Source organism: Cetorhinus maximus, chromosome 19, assembly GCF_964194155.1.
Source record: "Cetorhinus maximus chromosome 19, sCetMax3.hap1.1, whole genome shotgun sequence".
Taxonomy (NCBI): domain Eukaryota; kingdom Metazoa; phylum Chordata; class Chondrichthyes; order Lamniformes; family Cetorhinidae; genus Cetorhinus; species Cetorhinus maximus.
The window spans coordinates 77,131,470-77,153,671 of record NC_135897.1 but is presented as its reverse complement, the minus strand read 5'-3'; the positions used below and the strand labels follow the sequence as shown (position 1 = coordinate 77,153,671).

The following is a 22,202-nucleotide window of genomic DNA, read 5'->3' as shown; positions in this document are numbered from 1 at the left end:
TCCTCCGGCACCTCACCTCACCCGTGGCTAAGGAGCAGTAAAACTACACTAAGATTTATTTTATAATTCTGCCCTTTTATTTATTTTTAGTTATTTTTCATGCTACTGAAATGAAAGGAAATGGGAGCAAGGCATTTTGATCTGTAAGCAAAAGCTAAGCAGCTGTAGAATGGTTTTTAATAGTGAAGATTAGATTTTATTAAATGAAGAACATATTAACCTGCTGTGACGTCTGCATGATGAACAAAAACCAACCTGTTACATATTTCTCAACTAAATCTGTGAATATATTACATTTGGCTGTTATTCACAGGCCCGAGTGGACCTCTGAGTTGAACACATACAGAGTGGAGGCGGCATGGAAGCTAACACATTGGGACTTACTGCAGAATTATGTGACTACGGGTAATAAATGAAGCAAAATAAAACTAAACTGAAACACAGTGACTATAAATAAGCCATCGTAAATGGATGTTGGAATTCCAACACAATGTCGAGGTGGGAAGAGGTACTTAGGAATGCCATTCTAAAGAAATGTTCTCCCTTTAGGCCCATTCAAACCCTTGTCTTTCCCACTCATTGTCATGCAGCTTTTCTTGGCTAAGAGGACAGGCAAGCAGTCTTTATCAATGACAGTAGATGCGTAAGAGTAGGTTTGGCTTGTCCTCTTACTTTCTTTCGTACCACCGTTCCCCTGCCCACCTCCCTGCCCCACCCTCAAGCTGAGATTGAAACTCTGCACCATGCTCTGTGGAATGCCATGGGTTCCAATCACCATCCTATACCTCCCCAGGCATTGATAACTAAAACCAAGAAAATGCAACAGAGAAAACAATATTTGAAATCCAGATACATACTGCTGGATTTAAAAACCCAATTTGCTCGTACGTGACATTTTCTCCATCCGTAAGCATTTTATACAGTATTGTAGTAAAACCAAACTTTGCTACTTTCATACATTCTGGTCTGGAACATGACTAAAACATACCCTAGAAACCAGAACATATTTGGGCCATACTTGCGTTTCTCTAATTTAAAAAAAAGATTTGTTTCTTGCTGTTTCTCAGGAATATTTCTGCCTCTGCTTTATCACTCTAGCTTTTCTGACCTAAATGCTGCAATAGGTAATTTTGTTTGGGAAAGTAAGAAGTGCTGTGGCCATTTTCTGGACTTTTTGCTCTTTGTGAACATTTCGCAAAAGTATGACAAGTGACCTCTAATAGTGCAGTCCATATCACAACCATTACTTTAAGTGATCCTCATGTGAAATATTTCCTTTGACCCTGCAAAAGATCAGCTGTAATGAATGCTTTCCTTTTAGAGGGGAAATCCTGTTCTTGGAGCGTGAGACTTGGACAACTGTTGCTTGTTGCTAAACAGAGCAACACAGAGGGTTTCTATGAACAATTGCAGGTTACTCGAGCAGAACAGATTGTGCCTCTCTCTGCCGCAAGTTTTGAACGAGGGTCCTATCAGCGAGGCTATGAGTACATTGTCAGGTACTGTTGGGATTGACTTTGCTTTAGATATTTTTGTTTCAAAGCATATCAATACATTATTAATTCTGAGTCATTTTCTTTTATTCAGGTTACATATGTTGTGTGAGCTGGAGCACAGTGTCAAAGGTCTGCTCCAGCAGCAGCCTGGGACACATTGTAAAGAACATGAGCATCCTCTCAACTGGCAAGCTCGTCTAGAAATGACTCAAAATTCCTTTCGGGCTAAGGAGCCAATCTTGGCACTGCGCAGAGCTTTGGTCTGTGTCAGTAAAATGTATGTCGCCATATTTAGTTTATGATTTAAATGGTGAAATATTAGTCCAAAAATTTTGATGGGAATTTGTTAGGCTAAAAAAGCCTTTCTGAAGTCTGGATCATTCCATATTTCTATAATGTTGCATTTGCATCTCCTAATGGTTTACTTAAATTATTTCTAAGCAGTGCTTTAGGCTGTGCATATGTGTAAAAACAAATATACAAGTAAGTATGTTATGCTTCAGTTATACCACAAAAGTGAGACTGCATGTCGAATACTGTGTGCAGTTTTGGTGTCCTTATTTAAGGAAGGATGTAAATACATTGGAGGCAATTCAGAGGAGCTTTACTAGATTGATACTGGGAATAAGCGGGTTGTCTTATGAGGATAGGTTAGACACGTTGGGCTTGTTTCCAGTGGAGTTTAGAAGAGTGAGGGATGATTTGACTGAAGTATATAAGATCTTGAAAGATCTTGACAAGGTGAACATGGAAAGGATGTTTCCTCTTGTGGGTGAGTCCAGAACTAGGGGGCACTGTTTTAAAATTAGGGGTTGCCTTTTTAGGACAGAGATGAAGAGAATTTTTTTTCTCTCAGGGCATTGTGCGACTTTGGAATTCTCTGCCTCAGAAAGCAGTGGAGGCGGGGTCACTGAATACTTTTAAGGCAGAGGTAGATAGATTCTTGTTAGGCAAGGGAATCAAAGGTTACCGAGGGTAGATGAGAATGTAGAACTCGAAACACAAACAAATGAGCCATGATCATCTTGAATAGTGGATTAGGCTCGAGGGGCCAAATGGCCTACTTCTGCTCCTATTTTGTACATTCGCATGTAAATGTGAAATTAATTCTGTGAAATTCCACAGAGGCCATACATATATTCCTGAACTTGACTAAGCCTATTCAGGAGTGATACAAAAGCAGTTGACAGGGGACCTTATATTGTTGACGTTTAGCAGTTATAAACTTAAGTCAAAGGAGTTGTGTGTACATTTCATAAGCTTTATAGAATATCATGTACATAACATATTGCACCATAGAATGGCAGAAATTCAGGTTTGGTGCAATTTCTGTACATGGTGTATGCCCGGTTTCAGCAGTGTTGCTATTGGAATATCTCAACTAACATGAGTGGTGTTAACAGAGGTCCAGAATTGGGTTTATTGGGTAGGGCATGGATATTTAGGGAAGGGAAACAGTTTTCTTTTATATGAAATTTATATGGAATTATAAATATTTGAAGTGACGTTTTTTCAAAGGTAGTAAAATTATTATTTTTTGAATTGTTAAAAACTATTGATAACAGATTTTAATCTATGTGATTGTAAATAGGACGGACTACAGTGAGCTGGTTGGAGAATGCTGGCTGCAAAGTGCTAGAGTTGCCAGGAAAGCAGGTCATCACCAAACTGCATACAATGCCCTCCTGAATGCAGGAGAGTCCCGATTACCTGAGCTTTACATAGAAAGAGCAAAATGGCTTTGGTCCAAGGTATGTTTAAGGTTAACAAGGCAGCACCATTTGCAAACTTTACTTTAGGAAGATAAGGAAAAGGAAGTGGGGCCCATGTCAAATGCATGTTGGAATATCAAAAATATTCCGAAATATAGGTAACTACCAATATTCCAGAATTTGGACTTGGGTGATGAGTAGGAAGGCGGGCCTTCTACGTGCATTATATTAGCTAAATTAAAATCTGTCTGTGACATCTTTTGATTCTCTGCTCCTATCACTGCTTGCTTGTCCCTACAACCACCCCACCCTCAACTTCTCTCCCCCCACCCCACCCCCCACCTTAAACCAGCTTATATTTCACCCCTCTCCTAACTACACTCAGTTCTGTTGAAGGGTCATTGGACTCGAAACGTCAACTCTTTTCTTCTCCACCGATGCTGCCAGACCTGCTGAGTTTTTTCAGGTAATTTTGTTTTTGTTTTGGATTTCCAGCATCCACAGTAGTTTTTTGTTTTTATAAATTAAAATCAAGCACACTGATTTTATAATCGATCTACAAATTCAAGTGTATCCCTAAAATCACCAACTTTTGCACCTACTTCAACCCATCAATGCTGAATTCCTCGTCTATATGTCCAGACATGACAATTCCATTGAAATCCTGGTCTCCCATCCGCTGTAAACTACAGCACATCTTTACTTCAGTACCTCATTACAGCCTTGGTTCAAACATGGACAAAAGGGCTGAACTCCCGAGGTGAGGTGAGAGCCCTTGACATCAAGGCTGCACTTGACCGAGTGTGGCATCAAGGAACCCTAGCAAAACTGGAGTCAATGGGAGTCAGGGGGAAAACTCTCTGCTGGTTGAAGTCATACCTAGCACAAAGGAAGATGGTTGTGGTTAAAAGCAAAATACTGCAGATGCTAGAATCTGAAACAAAAACAGAAAATGCTGGAAAAACTCAGCAGGTCTAACAGCTCTGTGGAGGGAAAAACAGAGTTAACGCTTTGAGTGCACATGACTCTTCTTCAGAGCAGCTCTGAAGAAGCGTCATACGGACTCTAAAGATGGTTGTGGTTGTTGGATGTCAGTCATCTCAGCTCCAGGACATCATTGCAGGAGTTCCTCAGGGTAGTGCCCTAGGCCCAACCATCTTCAGCTGCTTCATCAATGACCTTCCTTCCATCATAAGGTCAGAAGTGGGGATGTTCGCTGATGATTGCACAATGTTCAGCACCATTTGCTACTCCTCAGATACTGAAGCAGCCCATGTCCAAATGCAGCAAGACCTGGACAATATTCAGGCTTGGGCTGACAAGTGGCAAGTAACATTTGCACCACACAAGTGCCAGGCAATGACCATCTCCAACAAGAGAGAATCCAACCATCACCCCTTGATGTTCAGTGGCATTACCATCAATGAATCCTCCACTATCAACATCCTGAGGGTTACCATTGACCAGAAACTGAACTGGAATAGCCATATAACTACTGTGGCTACAAGAGCAGGTCAGAGGCTAGGAATCATGCGACGAGTAACTCACCTCCTGACTCCCCAAAGCCTCTACAAGACACAAGTCAGGAATGTGATGGAATACTCCCCATTTGCCTGGATGAGTGCAACTCCCACAACACTCAAGGAGCTTGACACCATCCAGGACAAAGCAGCCTGCTTAATTGGCACCCACAAACATTTACTCCCTCCACCACCGAAGCACAGTAGCAGCAGTGTGTACCAACTACAAGATGCACTGCAGGAATTCACCAAGGCTTCTTCGACAGCACCTTCTAAACCCAGGACCACTACCATCTAGAAGGACAAGGGCAGCAGAGACATGGGAACACCAGCACCTGGAAGTTCCCCTCCAAGCGCTCACCATCCTGACTTGGAAATATATCGCCATTCCTTCACTGTCACTGGGTCAAAATCCTGGAACTCCCTTCCTAACAGCACTGTGGATGTACCTACACCACATGGACTGCAGCAGTTCAAGAAGGCAGCTCACCCCCACCTTCTCAAGGGCAACTAAGGATGGGCAATAAATGCTGGCCCAGCCAGTGAAGCCCACATCCCATGAATGAATTTTTTTTTAAAAAGCTAGGGCGAGTGAGTTCTTGCATTATTGATTGATTTATTTATTTAAAATTGCTTTTGTCAATTTGTTTCATTTTTATAATTAGTGATATACACAAGGTGTTTTAATAATCTCACAATGATGTGCAATGTTAAAGGAGAGGTTCATGCTCAGTGTTAACACATCCTATCTTCAAAACTGAGTCTGGAACTAATTTGCTATAAAATGTAATTATTCGGTGTTGTGAAGGATGGGTCTGGCCTTGTTGCCACAGAACACTCCAAGAAATTGTATCATGCCATACCACCTATCCCTCGTGGAAAATTTTATGCAGAAAAACACCTTTAACTACAGGTTCATAAGGCAGTGGTCTACTAGAGGTCCTGTGGGAAAAGGAGATGGTAGACCCTGTCAAATGGTTCCCTGAGCAGATTGTCAAAGTCATTTGGCAGAATGCCTCATTGTCAGAACTTTCAAACAAGCAGCAAGACATAGCTTGGCTGTCAGTGAGAAAGGCCATCACTGTCAGATCCTTCCTACATGCCCGGAGTCTCACCCCTCAGCATGTTTCCCTCAAGGTGGCTGTGTTGGGGAAGAGACTGTTCTCCACCTCCTTCTGTAATGTGCCTTTGCAACGAAGGTCTGGAGAGAGATGCAGTGGTTCTTGTCAAGGTTCATTCTGGCAGCTCTGTGATCTGTGCTCTGTGGGCTGTTCCCAGGGACACACTGGGATGAACATCAACTGCAGCTGGAGGACCATCAACCCGATGATAGACGCTCTTTGGTCTGCCTGAAACTTGCTGGTCTTCCAGTGCCAAGAGTTGTCTTTGACTGGCTGTTGCAGCCTGGCACATTCCATGGCCCTGGACTATGAGCTGAAGGATGCACTAAAGCTTGGGGCAGCCGCTGCAGAGGCGCAATGGGGAAAGGTCGCTGTCTGAAGCCTTTCAGGCATAGTACACCAAGAGGCTGGAAAATGGGGAGGTTGAGTGTCTTGGGCTACAGGAAGATATAGGCGGGATGGTCAAATGGGCAGAATTTAACCCTGAAAAGTGTGAGGTGATACACTTTGGAAAGAGTAATTTGACAAGGAAGTATTCAATGAACAACATGACACTAGGAAGTTCTGAGGAACAAAGGGTCCTTGGCGTGTGTGACCATAGATCTCTGAAGGCGGAGGGGCATGTTAGTGGGGTGGTGAAAAAGGCATATGAGACACTTGCCTTTATCAATTGAGGCATAGATTACAAAAGTAGGGAGGTCATGTTGGAGTTGTATAGAACCTTGGTGAGGCCACAGCTGGAGTACTGTGTGCAGTTCTGGTCGCCACATTATAGGAAGGATGTGATTGCATTGGAGGGGGTGCAGAGGAGATTCACCAGGATGTTGCCTGGGATGAAACATTTAAGTTATGAAGAGAGGTTGGATAGACTTGGATTGTTTTCGTTAGAGCAGAGAAGACTGAGGGGCGACCTGATCGAGGTGTACAAGATTATGAGGGGCATGGACAGGGTGGATAGGGAGCAGCTTTTCCCCTTAGTTGAAGGGTCAGTCATGAGGGGACATAAGTTCAAGGTGAGGGGCAGGAGGTTTAGGGGGATGTGAGGAAAAACTTTTTTACCCAGAGGGTGGTGACGGTCTGGAATGCACTGCCTGGGAGGGTGGTGGAGGCGGGTTGCCTCACATCCTTTAAAAAGTACCTGGATGAGCACTTGGCACGTCATAATATTCAAGGCCATGGGCCAAGTGCTGGTAAATGGGATTAGGTAGGTCAGGTGTTTCTCACGTGTCGGTGCAGACTCGATGGGCCGAAGGGTCTCTTCTGCACTGTGTGATTCTTTGATTCTGAATGTGTAAAACCCCTTGGGCTGTATGCCTGACATGGAATGTATATTGTAAATAGCAAGGGTATTACAATTGTATTGAAGCACCTCAAAGTGGAACGTGTTATCTGGAGACAAGTTGAATTTTGTTACACTTCATGTAATTTCCAAGTCAAAGTGTTTTGTAATGTATTTTTATAAATGTTATGAATGAAGTATATTTTTGGGGAAAAAGTTATTATACAGATATATGTCCTGCTCTCCAGGTGACTGTAGTTTTACACACAGTCTCTTATAAGTGCAAAAAAGAATGACTGCTGTAGTTGCAGTTGTTAGATTATTCTTTTTATCAGCAATGATTAATTCAGATTTCATTTTTCCATTAAAAAATCCTGCAGTTCTTAATTGAACACCAACCTCAGAAGAAAACCTCTAACTACAATAATAAGAATTTCATGATTTTCCATATCATTGATTCTTAGGTTACCTTTCAGTGACACCCTTAGTTTCTGCTATTCAGGATCAGTTTTGTGTATTTACATTGCATTGCAGCTCACAGGGAGGAGAATTAGAATGAAGCCTTGGGCCTGTGGGTGAAAGGACAGCATGTTTGTCTCATAGTATAGAAAAACTATTGAGATCTATGTTGACTGCACTCATTTCTCTTCAATTTAATCCTGTGTAACTAAATTGTTTTACTTTTGCCTCCAGGGAGATGTTCACCAAGCTTTAATTGTCCTGCAGAAAGGTGTCGAGTTGTGTTTTGGAGAAACAGAAACAGAAATGAGTGATGATAAAAGCTGTTTAATAAAGGGGAAAGCTGTGCTGTTGGTTGGACGTTTTATGGAAGAGACAGCTAATTTTGAAAGCAATGCAGTTATGAAAAAATATAAGGTAACTGAAATATTGTGAAGTGCGTCTGTGGTTAGATTTATGCAACAATTGTCCTGTCCGTGAATGGGGTTTTGCTTCACACCATCACTGAATTTGTAACACACACATGGAACAGGTTCTGACCTGACTCTGGAGTGAAGCAGAATGAAACTCCTTGGAGAAGGAAGTGGCACTGCACCTGAAGTCAGGTGAAACTCAGGCGCTGGGTTTGCAGTATAATTGTGCTACAATTGTAGTCTGAATGTGTTTCGAAATAATCACATTCTAAATATTCTAAAAGCAAGTGTTATGTACAGCTCTCTTAAAATTAAAAAAAATCGAAGAGAGTTTTTACATGCTTCACATTCAGCAGATTTCCAAGCTCTGCTGAACTATTAGGGTATATGCTTTCCTCATGTGAAAAGATAAATAATAAAGGAAAGCCAATCAGCCAATCCTGCACACCTCTGAGCAGCTTCAAGAATTATATTGGTGGACACCTACCCTGGAGAGGGGAGCATGGTGTGAGACAGAAAATATGATTTTAAAATTGGAGGAGTACAATAGCTCCTGCACTGTTAACATTTCAAATTTCATAGCCTAATTTAAGAAATTATTTTTATTATTGTTTGTAGACGTGTTTGAATGTATGTTAGCACTGAGGGAGACAATTAAACTAAACATGACAGGAACATGTAAAGATAGGCTGCATTTCTTGCCAAAGCCATGCATGCACAGTTCTGGTGTTTTACTCCATTGCGTATTACGAGCAACAGAGTAGGCAGTGGCCAGGAGTAAAGACGGTGCTACACATATCATCACCGCCCTATAACCAGAGAACTATCATAATAAGATTTAATTCTGAAAGTTGAATAGACTTATATGACACTTCCCTTTTCCATGTCATAAAGATGGAATATATGACAACTTTTGTGTGCCCTATTTTTCTTTCAATTATCAAATGATCAATAGTTTGCAGATGTTTCTTTTTTAAGCACAGTTACTATTCTTGGTATATCCTTCAGTTTCACAAATCAGTTTCCACATTTACAGGAAGTGACCACTTTGTTACCAGACTGGGAAGATGGACATTTTTACTTGGCGAAGTATTATGACAAATTGATGCCAATGGTGACTGATAACAAGATAGAGAAGCAGGGAGATTTGATTCGCTACATCGTCCTTCATTTTGGCACGTAGGTTTCTGGATCAAGTGAACCTTCTGCTTCTGTTATTTTAATCAGTTGGCTAGATGGCTTGAATGTAATGCAGAATGACATCAACAGGGCAGCCTCAATCCCTGTACCGGCTGTGGCAGTTCATGGCTTCCTTATCTTGCCCCATGCTTGATATGGAGTGACGCCCTCTTTTTCTTATTCATTTACAGGATGTGAGCAAGAATTTATTGCCCTTGAGAAGGTGGGGTGAGCTACCTTCTTTAACTGCTGCAGTCCCTGTAGTGTAGTACACCCACAGTGCTGTTAGAGTTTTCCAGGATTTTGACCCAGCGACAGTGAAGGAACGGCGATATGTTTGCAAGTCAGGATGCTGAGTGGCTTGGAGGGGAACTTCCAGGTGGTGGTGTTCCCATGTATCTGCTGCCTTTGTCCTTCTAGATGGTAGCTTTATAACCATTTGTCTCTCTCTCAAACAGAGAAAAAGTGATATTCCTCAGTCCCTTGTGGACTATGGCTAATTAATTACCTTGGGCAGAATTTTTCCCTTGGGCGGGCGTGCCTCCAACCCGAACGGGAGAAAAATAGTGCAACATCATTGTGCACTCGTGCCTTATCTTGGTCAGCGGGCGCGCGCAAGAAGCAGCAGCGCAGCCACCAACAATTAAGAGGCCTGTTAGGCCCTCAATCAATCAGTCAATCAATTAAATTGAATTTTTCGCTGCCCGTTGAACCTTATGGATGGCAGGTGGGTGAATAGGCCAAGCGGCTCTTGCGTTTTTTGCAAAACCTCATCCACGGGCGGGATGAGATTTCGACCATTGATTTTTTTAAAAAAACTTTAAAAACTAATTTTTAACCCGTCCCTGCTCATGTGACAAAGTTACATGAGGGGACATGTTTTCCTCAATTCTACCATCTTTATTTGCAAAGCTAAAACTCTTTAGACCCCTGAGGCAGCTCTGTCTCTTCAGGAAGCTTTCAGTGAGCGCACCTGCGCGCATGCGCTGAGTTCCGTGCTTGCCCTACTCCCTCCCCCCCACTCCTTCCCCCACCCAGGCAGCGCTGAGCGTTTCAGCACGCGATTCACACTGGCTGGCCATTGATTGGCCAGCCAGTGTGAATTCCCAGTCAGGACCTAATCGCGGGTGGCGGTCAGTTTAGTGGCCGCTCCTGGGCCCGCCCACCGCACCCCCCTAACGAGGTAAAAATCCTGTCCCTTATGTTCTTCGTAAACAAATTGGGAACGTGAATTACAAGAATTTGTTTCTGAGTTGGCAACATAAATGGTGAGGTACGCTTGGAATGGGAATGATTTCTGTTGATGTACATTAGAGACCAGTCCCACTTCTGAAATGCACGTGTTATGACCAAACAGTTTTTAAAATTCTTTCATGGGATGTGGGCAGGGCCAGTGTTTGTTGCCCATCCCTAATTGTCCTTGAACTGAGTGGCTTGCTGGGCCATTTCAGAGGGCAGTTTGGAGTCAACCACATTGCTGGGAATCTGGAGTCACATGTAGGCCAGACCAGATAAGGACAGCAGATTTCCTTCCCTAAAGGGCATTACTGAATCAGATAGGCTTTTGCCACTATTGATGATAGTTTCATGGTCACCATTACTGAGACTAGCTTTATATTCCAGATGTATTAATTGAATTTAAATTCCATCAGCTGCCGTGGTGGGACATGAACCCATGAGCATTAGCCTAGGCTTCTGGATTGCTAGTCCAGTGACATTACCGCAACATCACCGTCCCTTCCTTTTCCGGGCTTATGTTACATTTCAAATTGCTTAATTATAATTTAACATAGATTAATGCAAGTTCCAGTGAAGTTTTAGACTCCATGAGGGGAATTTTAACGTTTTAGCTTACCAGTAGCAGGGCGGGGTGTGTGTGCAGGAAACCCAGAAGCCAGGCTTTCCATGCAAGCTGTAGAGTTGACCTTACTGACAGCTTCTCCACCTGGATGTCAGCCTGAATGACAGACTTGACTTCCAGTTGGGCAGTGCATGCTGGAGAGGCAGCTGGAGGACAAGGTAGGTCCAAGTCCCCAACTCAGGGAGGTGGCAGATTGTCAGAGATCGGAGGCTGTTGGCGGGTGTGGGCGAGAGTGTCATTGGAAATCGGATGCCTCTGGGGGTTGTAGGGGAGGGGAGTTTGGAAGGGTTGAGGGTGGAAGATGAATCTGATCGTGAGCTGAGGGGTCGCCAGGGAGGTGGTGAGGCAATTACTCTGGATCCAGTAGTTAGGTGGACAGGTACACCTAGCAGACCTCCAGCCCTTCAGCAGTTGGGTTTCCCAAGACCTGGAAAAGCTGGCCAGCCAGATTTAAATTTGAAATGATGGATAAATATGAGGTTCATAGCCTCATTATAATGTTTAAGTTGCCAACTCACTTCCTGGGAGCAGGCTGGTCACCCCCATTCCTCAAACAACCCATCAAAAACCAGAAGTGTGTGGGTTAGGGTCGTGATTCAGATTTTTAACTGCTTAGTTTCACATCAGACCCAGCCCCCTGCCACCCCCCACCCACCCCTCTGTTTTATGGGGTTAAAATTCAGGACCCTTGCCCACCCCCCACCACCCCCAAAAACTCCTGCCACATATGACATTTAAGTAAAAATAATAGTTTATGATGATATTACGCAATGATTCTGATAAAAACATTTATATTAAAATAGGTCTGTCAATCCTATTCACTTAATGAAGAAAAAAGAACTTGCATGTATCCTCTTTCATGGCCTCAGGACTGGCAAAATATTTCAGACAATGAATTACAGTTGAACTGCAGTTATTTTTATTTTGTATCAAGCAATGTAGCCATTTTGTGTACAGCAAGGTCCTATAAACAACTATAAGATACTGAGCAATTAATCTGTTTTGCCGTTGTGATTTGAACTGTGAATATTGACAGTGACATTGGGGAAAAGCTCCCTGCTGCTCTTCAAAAAAAATGCCAAAGGATCATTATGTTCATCTGAGAGGGCAAACATCTCATCTGGGCACTTACATATTCTGTGCTTAATTCCGGGAGTGGGGCTTGCATTTATAAGCTTCTAACTCGATGAGAGTGCTACCAACTGAGCAAAGCAAACACTTCAAAATAGCTACTGAATATTGTGAAGTCCTTAGTCCCTGTTCACAATGCCAAGTTATGTATTTCTCACCTGAATCTCATACTCGTTCAACAAAATGAATGTACAGGCTATCAAGGTCAGAATATAGATTTTGTATTTGTTTTCCTTTGATTTTGCACATTAACTCTGCTCCAGACATTGATTTTTGTCAGTAACATACAAAAGATTGAGAGTAAACATAGTGAATTGTTATATGAAAGCATTTAGCTAATAGTACTCTACAATGCATAATACATTTTTAAATATTAAATGACAGTTCACTGCGGTTTGGAAATCAGTTTATCTACCAGTCCATGCCGAGAATGTTATCACTGTGGCTTGACTATGGAGCGAAAGCCTACGAATTGGAAAAAGGTAAGAATACTTTAATTTACGTGCAGCTTTCTGCCTTTTTAAAGCAAATGTTTTCGTAATTTTTAGAACAGTTTGAACAACTATTCTTTTCTGTCCAGCATCAGGACGAAGTGCTGATCGTATTGCCATGAGAACAGATCTTGAAAAAATTAACAAGGTGATAGAGGATCACACTAACTACCTGGCTTCCTACCAGTTTCTGACAGCATTTTCGCAACTGATTTCACGAATATGCCATTTTCATGATGATGTGTTCGCTCGTCTGAAGGGCATTATTGTCAAGGTTTTCCTGGCTTATCCTCAACAGGCCATGTGGATGATGACCGCAGTCTGCAAGGTATTTAGCTGATAGTATTTCATTGCATTACATTTAAATGAATAATGTTATTTATAATCAGAGTGGTGAGAATGTAGGTTTCACTACTGTTAGGATCCCAGCTGATGTTAATATTGGACAAGTCAGATCCCAGACTGAAACCTGGCTTGATAGATCCTAATTGTTTTAGAAACTGTGAAGGTCAGTTACTGAACACATTCACAAGAGTCTGTCATCAGTATACTTTTAACACAAAGAATAAAGCTTTTATTTGACAAGAAAAAATATACTACATTACACGAGACAAAAAGGTTCGAAAGATTTCAGTACAGATACCAGGAAATGATTCAAACTCATGCTATGAACGAATTTTTTTAAAAATCCTTTTATCCCAGCAACCCTTACAGACACACAAACCCAGTGAAGATTTACCACTGTCTCAACAGCAAGTTTCTTGCTTGGGTTAGCTCAGTTTCAAACGGTTTTCTTCCAGTGGACTTATAAGCATTCATTAAATGCTTTTCTTCAGCTGGTATCTCTGCCTGAAACACCCAAAAACTGCAATCTAAACTCACTATTACTTCAACTTCAGAGCAAACACGAGTTCCCTAAACTCCGTTCCCCAGCAAGCTTGCAGAATTTCTCATCAGAGAGATTAGACCTTCTGCCTGCACACCCTGGTATACACACGCTAACTCACCACCCTTCTGTGTTTCCCTGTCTCTCTGTGTGTCACTATGCAACAGCACAGTTTTTTCTACTTTGCTTTTTTAACTTCACTAAGCTACTAACTCTTTGAGAACCCATCCCTTCACTTCAAGAGCTGTTAAAACCTCATTAAAAAGTGCATGTATACAAACAGGGCCCCAGACTTCCTGGCACCCAGCTCACAAAAACCTCTAAATTAAACTAAAACTAGATTTCACTTTTCTTAACACCCAAATACAAAATATAAATTAAACTTAAAGCTATACGTTGTTCCTAACACTACCACATGGAGTGGTTCAGTTAAATAGCATAAGGGGAATCTAGAGAAGTACACACCATCCTAACTTGGAACTAGATTGCCATTCCCTCCTTGTCACTGGGTATAAAACCTGAAACTCCCTTTCTAACAGCACTGTGACTGTACCTACACCACATGGATTGCAGCAGTTCAATGAGGTGGCTCAGCACCACCTTCTTAAGGGCAGTTGGGGATGGGCAACAAATACTGGCCTTGCCAGTGACGTCACATCCCATGAATGAATAAAAAAATGGATATGTTGATGGGGTGAGATGAAGTAAAGTGCAGGAAGGCTCATGTGTGGAGCATTATTACCAACAGATCTGATGGGCTGAATGGCATGTGTCTGTGCCTTAATTCTATGTAATGCAAAAAATGTTCTTCAGTGGCTAAAAATTAATAACGAGGAGGTAGTAGAAAGACTGGTTGTACTTAAAATTGGTAAATCAGCTGGAACCGATGGGTTGCATCTGAGGATACTAAGGGAAGTAAAGGAGGAAATTGCAGAGGCTCAAGCCATAATATTCCAATTCTGCTTAGTTAGGGGCCTGTCAGAGGATTAGAGCATTGCAAATGTTATACTTTTGTTCAGAAAGGGGCGCAAGGATAAACCCAGCAGCTACAGGCCAATCAGTTTAACTTCAATGGTGGGAAAGCTTTTAAAAACGATTATCTGGGAGAAAATTGACAGTCGCTTGGGCAAGTGTGGACTAATTAGGGAAAGCCAGCATGGATTTGTTAAAAGTAAATCGTGTTTACTTAACTTGATTGTGTTTTTTGTTGAGGTAACAAAGAGGTTTGATGAGGGTGATGTGATCGATATATATCTGGACTCCCAAAAGGCATTTGATAAAGTTCTACATTACAGGGTTGTCAGCAAAGTTAAAGCCCATGGAATAAAAAGGACAGTGGCAGCATGACTACGAAGTTGGCTGAGTGACAGCATGGATACAAAGTTGGCTGAGTGACAGGAAACTGAGAGTTGTGGTGAACTGTTGTTTTTCAGATGGAAGGAGCATATTTACTGGAGTTCCCTAAGGATCAATAGGATTACTGCTTTTCTTGATATTTATAAAAAAACCTAGACTTGGGTATACAGGGCACAATTTCAAAGTTTGCAGATGACACAAAACTTGGAAGTATAGTGAACTGTGACGAGGATAATGATAGATTCCAAGAGGACATATAGACAGACGGCTTGAATGGATGGCCACGTAGCAGATGAATTTTAATGCAGAGAAGTGTGAAGTGATACAATTTGATAGGATGAATGAGGAGAGACAATATAAAATAAAGGAGTTGCAGGAACAGAGAGAAGAACTGAGGAAATACGTGCACAATTGTTGAAGGTGACAGGGCAGGTTGAGAAAGTGGTTAAAAAGGCATTACGGGATCTTGGGCTTTATAAATAGGGACATTGAGTACAGAAGTTATGATGAACTTTTCTAACACACTGGTTGTGGCCTCAACTGGTGTATTGAGTCCAGTTCTGGGCACAATTTAGGAAGGATGTGAAGGCTTTAGAGAGGGTGCAGAAAAGATTTATGAGAATGGTCCCAGGGATGAGCAACTTTAGTTGTGTGGATGGATTGGAGAAGCTGGGTCTGTTCTCCTTGGAGAAGAGAAGGTTAAGAGGAGGTTTGTTTGAAACTCATGAGGAGCTGCAGAGAGAATAGATAGAGTGAAACCATTGCCGCCAGCGGAAGGGTCACCAATATAAGCTGAATGGCAAAAGAACCAATGACACCATGATGAAAAATCATCTTGTGCAGCACGTGGCTTGGACCTGGAATCCAATGCCTGAGGGTGTGATGGAACAGATTCAATCGTGGCTTTCAAAAGGGAACTGGATAAGCACTTGAAGAGAAAAAAAAACTTGCAGAGCTATGGGGGAAAGGACTGGGAAGTAGAACTCGTTGGTTTTCTCTTGTAGAGAGCCCACAGGGTTATGACAAACTGACTGGCCTCCATTCTCTAACCACTCTATAATTCTGTGAATGTAGCAACAATTCAATTTCCAAATGCTTAACTACATAAAATAACATTGTACATAACTTTTCCAAGAAATCCCGAGAAACCCTGGGTAGTTTCTAAATTAATGTTTATGGCTATCTCCTTTGTAGGATTTGGTTTCCTTTTAATTTCATTTTCTACTTTGAGGGACCCTGTCAGATAACGTCAGAAAGAACTTCATTTGACATGCCTTTTTGACCATTTTCATAAATAAACTTAACTTTCTGGAAGTCGCACTTAAAAATTTAACAGCTCCTAATATTGAGTGTTTTTGAGTTTATACAATTTTAAAGTTGTACTGTTTTGAGCAAACAAAGCCAGTCTCTGCATCAAAAACGAATGTAAGATGATCCTCTAGCTTCACTTTCTTCTCCATGCTGCTAATGAAATAAACATTGTATATCACATGACAAGCGTTCATTGTCTTGCAGTCATCTTATGCGACACGAGTTACTCGATGCAAGGAAATCCTCCAGAAGGCCATTACTGATAAGAGCTGTTTAGGCAAGTTTATAGGAGATGCCACTCGTCTCACTGAAAAATTGCTGGAACTGTGCAACAAAACGGTACATGCCTAAGTATTTAGTAAAATTCATGTATATATTTATTTCCAAATGTGTTGTTCTGTCAAAAAGGTATCAAATCATCAGCCTAGAACAATTTTAAAATAATTATGTCCAATCTTTCTTCAGATTTGTGAGTAAAGGTGCTATACTAATTTCAGAAGGTGTGCTTATTAAAGAGGAATGACACCTTCAAATCACTTTTTTTCCCTTCCTCCACCTTTAAATCCCCTACCCTCTTTAAAAAGTTTCTGAATTAGTATAGCTTTACTCACCTTCTGAAGAAAGATTGGACAAATTATTTAAAATTGTTCTAGTCTGATTTATACCTTTTTGGCCTCAATACCCATGAGGAAATCCCTCGTGACATCAGAAAGTGGCTTCATTAAGCTGATTAGAAGGTACATGGGCCAATGTGCAAAGGATCCTGAGTTGCATTGTGTTGCAGACTTGATTGTTCATGTAGTTGATCTCAGAGGAGATGCTTCATGGTGAAGGATTTTTTTTTAAGAACTGGTCTGCTTGGAGAATAGGTCACATTTAAATAGTAAATATCTCTGACAACAATAACTAAAAACACAAAAAAAAAATGTTTAGTTCAATCAGGAGGAGGGAGAGATGCAAGTATAGACATTGATACTATTTTTCATAATATATTTTGTTTCTCGCTTAACCATATGTAAGGCCTAAACCACATGTTGGGTCTTCTCCATCCTTTGGTTAATGTGTGTGTGCGCAAAGACAACAAAAAAAAACTCTGAATATTTGTGCTTTCGTACGTGAAATTATGTAATTATTTTACAGCAATTCATTAAAGGTTTTTGCCAGTTTATCATTGAAATCTTAGTTTCCCAAAATGTCAGCCATTTAATGGGCCTACAATTAAACTGAGTTGTAGATGATTTTGTTGAATCTATTTGCCTTGATCTTGTGTTACTTAGGGGAAGTTAAATTAAATTGTGTTCTGCCTGTGCTGTTGCCAAAGTAAGGTGATACACAAGATTTTTCTCAGTGCTATTTTACCTAAGACCCTCTAAGTTGCATCTGATATCAGTTTATATTTAATACATATTGGCCTATATATCTAGAGGATTACAGTAGAAGTGGTTGGATTAATGCTGCAGCTATATAAAACCATGGTCAGACCATACCTGGAGCACTGTGAGCAGATCTGAGCACCACACCTTTGGAAAGAAAAAAATGGCCTTGGAGGAAGTGCAACATTGATATACGAAAATGATGCGTGGTGTCCAAGGGTTAAATTATGAGGAGAGATTACACAAACTAGAATTTAGAAGGTTATGGGGTGATTTCATCGAAGTTTTTAAGATAATAAAGGGAACAGATAGGGTCAATTGGGAGAAACTATTTCTGCTCGTTAGGGTGTTTAGGACTAGGGGCAGAATATTACGCTCAGTGTGCAGGTGCGCGCCCGACATGCCCAAGTGTAAAATGACGCACGATGACGTTGGGCGAGCGTCCCGACATCATCGCACAGTCTCGCGATATTTTGTTTGGCGGGTGCGCACCAGAGTCAGCTGCGTGCCCGCCGACAATTACAAGGCCTATTAAAGCCATTAAGAAGCTAATTAAAGTCAAATTTACACTGCCCACGAAAAGGCCAAGCGGCCTTTACATTTTTTAGGCAACCTCATCCACAGGTGGGATGAGGTTGCCTAAAGCAAATAAACATCAAATAAAAAATGTATTTTTGAATTATAAACATGTCCCAAGTCACATGAGGGGACATGTTTTATGCCATTTTTATTTTCTTTATTTTTTTTTTAAACTGCGCTCTGTCTGCATGCCTCAGGGAGATTGAAGCGCTCTATGCGTGAACTGCCCACTAGGCCCGCTCTCCATATCTCCCCCCACCCGCACAGGTAGCACTCAGTGCTACCAATCGCATTCCACGTTGGGCGGGCCTTAATTGGTCTGCCCGCGTGAAATCGTGGTGCAGAGCCAATTGCGGGCGGGGTGGTCAACATCCTGATCGCCTGCCCCCGCCGAGCACCCCCGCCAAAGGCAAAATCCTGCCATTAGGGAGTCTGTCAAAGTATTAGAACCAGGCTCCAAAGGAGTGAAACTAGGAAGCAGTTCTTCCTCAAAGGTGGTCGAAGTTTGGGACTGTTGTCCTCAAATGGCATTTGATGATAGATCAATTGTTAGCTGCAAACGTGAGACTGATAGATTTTTGTTGGGCAAAGTTACCAAAGAATATGGGGCAAAGGCCCATGCAGTTAGGTTGCTGATTAGCCATGTTCTCACTGAATGGCAGAACTGGCTTGTTGGGAGAGGAATTAAATGGCCCACTCCTATGTCTATGGTCTTAATTTTAATCTTTAACATTTAATATTGTTTGTTGACATCGTAGCTTTTAAATTTGCTCAAGTTCGAATTTTTTGCCCAGTGACTTAAAGGTTCACATTTTTATGACAGATTGCACGTTGTTCAGGAATGTGAAAACAATTTTGTTAAGGCTTTTCTTTATCAATGTTTCTATTTGTAGGTGGATGGAAATACCACAACTTTAAGCATGAGCATTCACTTCAAATTGCTGAAACGGCTGGTGGAAGAACCTGCTTTCAGTGAAATACTCATTCCTTTGCAATTTGTGATGACTCCCACTCTACCATCAACTGCAGGCACTCATGCAAACCATGACCCTTTCCCTGGTCACTGGGCCTACATTGCTGGTTTTGATGACATGGTAACGTGTCAGATTATGCTTATATTTTATTTGCTGTAGTTTCGCAATGTTAGCTCTCATACTTAATATCTTTGTTGCTCCAGCATGCCACACAGCTGCACGGGTAGGGCGTTTCTCTTCTGTATTGCCAAGAACTTATTGCAATCCCAGTTCCTCTCTTAAAAATCTATTATCTACATCTTTATGTTGCTATTGGGCATCATTGGTACCTTGCATATTCTTGAAAAATAGCTGTTTCACACATTTGTCCGTTTTAAGCCTTTTGTTTGGGAATAATTGGTAAAATGGACCAATCTTATCTCTATTAAAAATATCCGTTACTTGTAAACACATTATGCAGTGTTCAGTTTGACAAAAATCTCAGTTGTTGTGGTTGTGACAATTTTAGCCTTATTGTTGATCATTCAAACCACCATGCCATTTCTTCAAATTTGGTGCTGCCTCAACTATTGACTCGTACAGAACCAAGGTCTTAGATTATCGCAATCCTCGATCCCCTCTGAAAAGTTCTATCATCTACGTCTTTATGTTACTATTGAAGCATCATGCTAGATATCACTCTGATAAAGAGTCATATGGACTTGAAACGTTAACTCCTGTTTCTCTCTCCACCGATGCTGTCAGACCTGCTGAGTTTTTCCAGCATGTTCTGTTTTTATTTCAGATTTCCAGCATCTGCGGTATTTTGCTTTTATCTTAGATTATCTTGTCTTTCACACAAGCAAAGCATTGTTTCTCTTTCCATTTGAGTAAACCACTCTACCAACAGTGAAGATTGCTCTGTAATGCTTCTTACGCTGAAAATTAATTTTGCATTCAGCCTTATTTTTCAGCCACATAAACAGTGTATTTGGTGGTACAATTTATCCATCAGTTTCAGGCCTTCTGACTGTGCCATTGCAAACCTCCTCAGTAGTGGCTAACTTGACTGCAATTTCTGTTTTTTTTCACTTTCTCATGTCTCTCTTCTGTTATGCTTGCTATGATGTTGATGCAAACTTTTGATTGGATTGGGTGCAGCAAGTCATTAGCACTCCACAGCTGGGATCAGATTGGGTATGAATATGCACACTACGTCAATTAACTAGCACCAACTCGGCTTACAGTAATATCCACAAAAAAATTATGTTCTACTGAAAGCGTGACACTGAATGTGCTTGTGGCTTGGCTTTTGTTATGATCTGCTAATAAAGTAAGACAGGGAGTATAGCCAAAACATAGATATATCAGGAATTTTTATTGTAAACATCTAAAAATGGACTTTGGTTGCCACTTCTGCACTTTGGAATTTACTTTCCAGCTCCCTGTCTCTTAATGAAACTCTACCTATCTTCAAAGTTTTTTTTTTCTTCAATGCGTGCACCACTTCCCTGGATTCTTCTGGTTTATTCCCCCACCCGCTTAACCTCAGCTCAGGAGCTAAAGGAATTAATGATGTTTCGTTAAAGATGATGTGTAAACGCAAGTTGTTGTATTAAATTAAATCCAACAACAAAACCACATTTATATATTGCCTTTAATCAAATAAAAATTCCCTAGGTGCTTCAGAGAGGTGTAACCAGATTTTTTTTTTTAAATGGACCGAATCAAAAAGGAATCTGGACTTCCGTGTCTTTTAGAGGCACTGCAAAAGATGCAAAAAGATTCACAAGAATGATAGCAGAACTAAGAGGATACATTTATCAGGAAAGGCTGATTAGGCTGGAACTCTTTTCTCTAGACAGGAGAAGGCTGAGGGATGACCTAATAGAGGTTTTTACAATTATGAAGAGGTATGATAAGATATTTTCCCACTTGTAAGGGAGACCAAAATCAGAGACATAAATACAAGATAGCCACAAAAAAATTCGATCGAGAATTCAGAAGAACCTGTTTTGCCCAAAGAGTGGTAAGAATGTGGACCTTGCTGCCAGAGTAGTAGTTGAGACAAATAGCATAGATACTTTTAAGGGGGAGCTAGATAAGCAGAGGAAGTAGAAACAGAAGGCAATGCTGTTTGGGTTAAATGAAAAGGGTTGGGAGGAGACTTGTATTAAGCATAAACACCAGCATAGATCTGTTAGGCCAAATGGTCTATTTCTGTGCTATACCCTCTTTGTAAATCTCTTTAAATGTTGGGAAAAGTAACCAAAATATTGGTTGAAGAGGTGGGTTATAAAGTGGGTCTTTAATCTTACGCAATTTGATGCCTAGGCCTTGGAAATCTGTCAAAATTTTTCATATATCAACATTTTGATATATTGGGACTCCATTGTATTATTGCTTGTTTTGTGAAGATATGGAATTTTAATACAGGAATATTGAATACTGCATCCAGATGTTTTCAATCTTCCCTTGTGATAGGTGGAGATCCTAGCCTCTCTTCAGAAGCCAAAGAAAATCAATCTTAAGGGTTCTGATGGAAAATCCTACATTATGATGTGTAAACCCAAAGACGACCTGAGGAAGGATTGTCGGCTCATGGAATTTAACTCACTAATTAACAAGGTGCAGTATTTGAAAAGCTGATATGGTTATTGGAAAATTGAAGTAACTTGTATGTTTAATATAATGCACATTTGGAAAGTATTCAGAGGATAAGTTATATCTCCATGCAGTGTTAGCAAACTTTTTATATGGTTAGTACATGAACTTTGAAACTATCTAAATAAAGTAAGCTAAACTTTATTTAATTGTAGATTGTTTTATGTTTACAAATAGGGATGTGGTTTTTAGTCTGGGCACGTTATACACTCAATTTTATAACAGATAGCATTTTCATCATATAATACTCAAGTTCTGTATGAGTTGGTTTGTGTGAACCCAATAGTCTTGCAAATCCTCCATAGTTACATAAATCAATTGCCTGCATCCATACCAGGCTTGCTGCTTTGGAGCTTACTTAGTATAGGCAGTTAGTTGAGGGTGTTAACTGTCGATTGTAACTGGCCAGGGTTGAACA

General features: G+C 41.0%; 1 protein-coding gene across 1 annotated transcript in view; it reads left to right on the top strand.

The window, feature by feature from the left end:
* The window catches only part of atr (ATR checkpoint kinase), a 105,446-nt gene that overhangs the window by 64,669 nt on the left and 18,575 nt on the right, over window positions 1–22,202 (top strand). Inside the window, exons 31-41 of the mRNA XM_078564191.1 lie at window positions 314–405; window positions 1,322–1,499; window positions 1,588–1,773; window positions 3,088–3,247; window positions 7,822–8,004; window positions 9,037–9,179; window positions 12,556–12,653; window positions 12,752–12,990; window positions 16,420–16,554; window positions 19,061–19,261; window positions 21,605–21,748. Of these exons, the coding sequence (XP_078420317.1) occupies window positions 314–405; window positions 1,322–1,499; window positions 1,588–1,773; window positions 3,088–3,247; window positions 7,822–8,004; window positions 9,037–9,179; window positions 12,556–12,653; window positions 12,752–12,990; window positions 16,420–16,554; window positions 19,061–19,261; window positions 21,605–21,748 (1,759 nt within the window). The remainder of the gene's footprint in view (window positions 1–313; window positions 406–1,321; window positions 1,500–1,587; window positions 1,774–3,087; window positions 3,248–7,821; window positions 8,005–9,036; window positions 9,180–12,555; window positions 12,654–12,751; window positions 12,991–16,419; window positions 16,555–19,060; window positions 19,262–21,604; window positions 21,749–22,202) is intronic.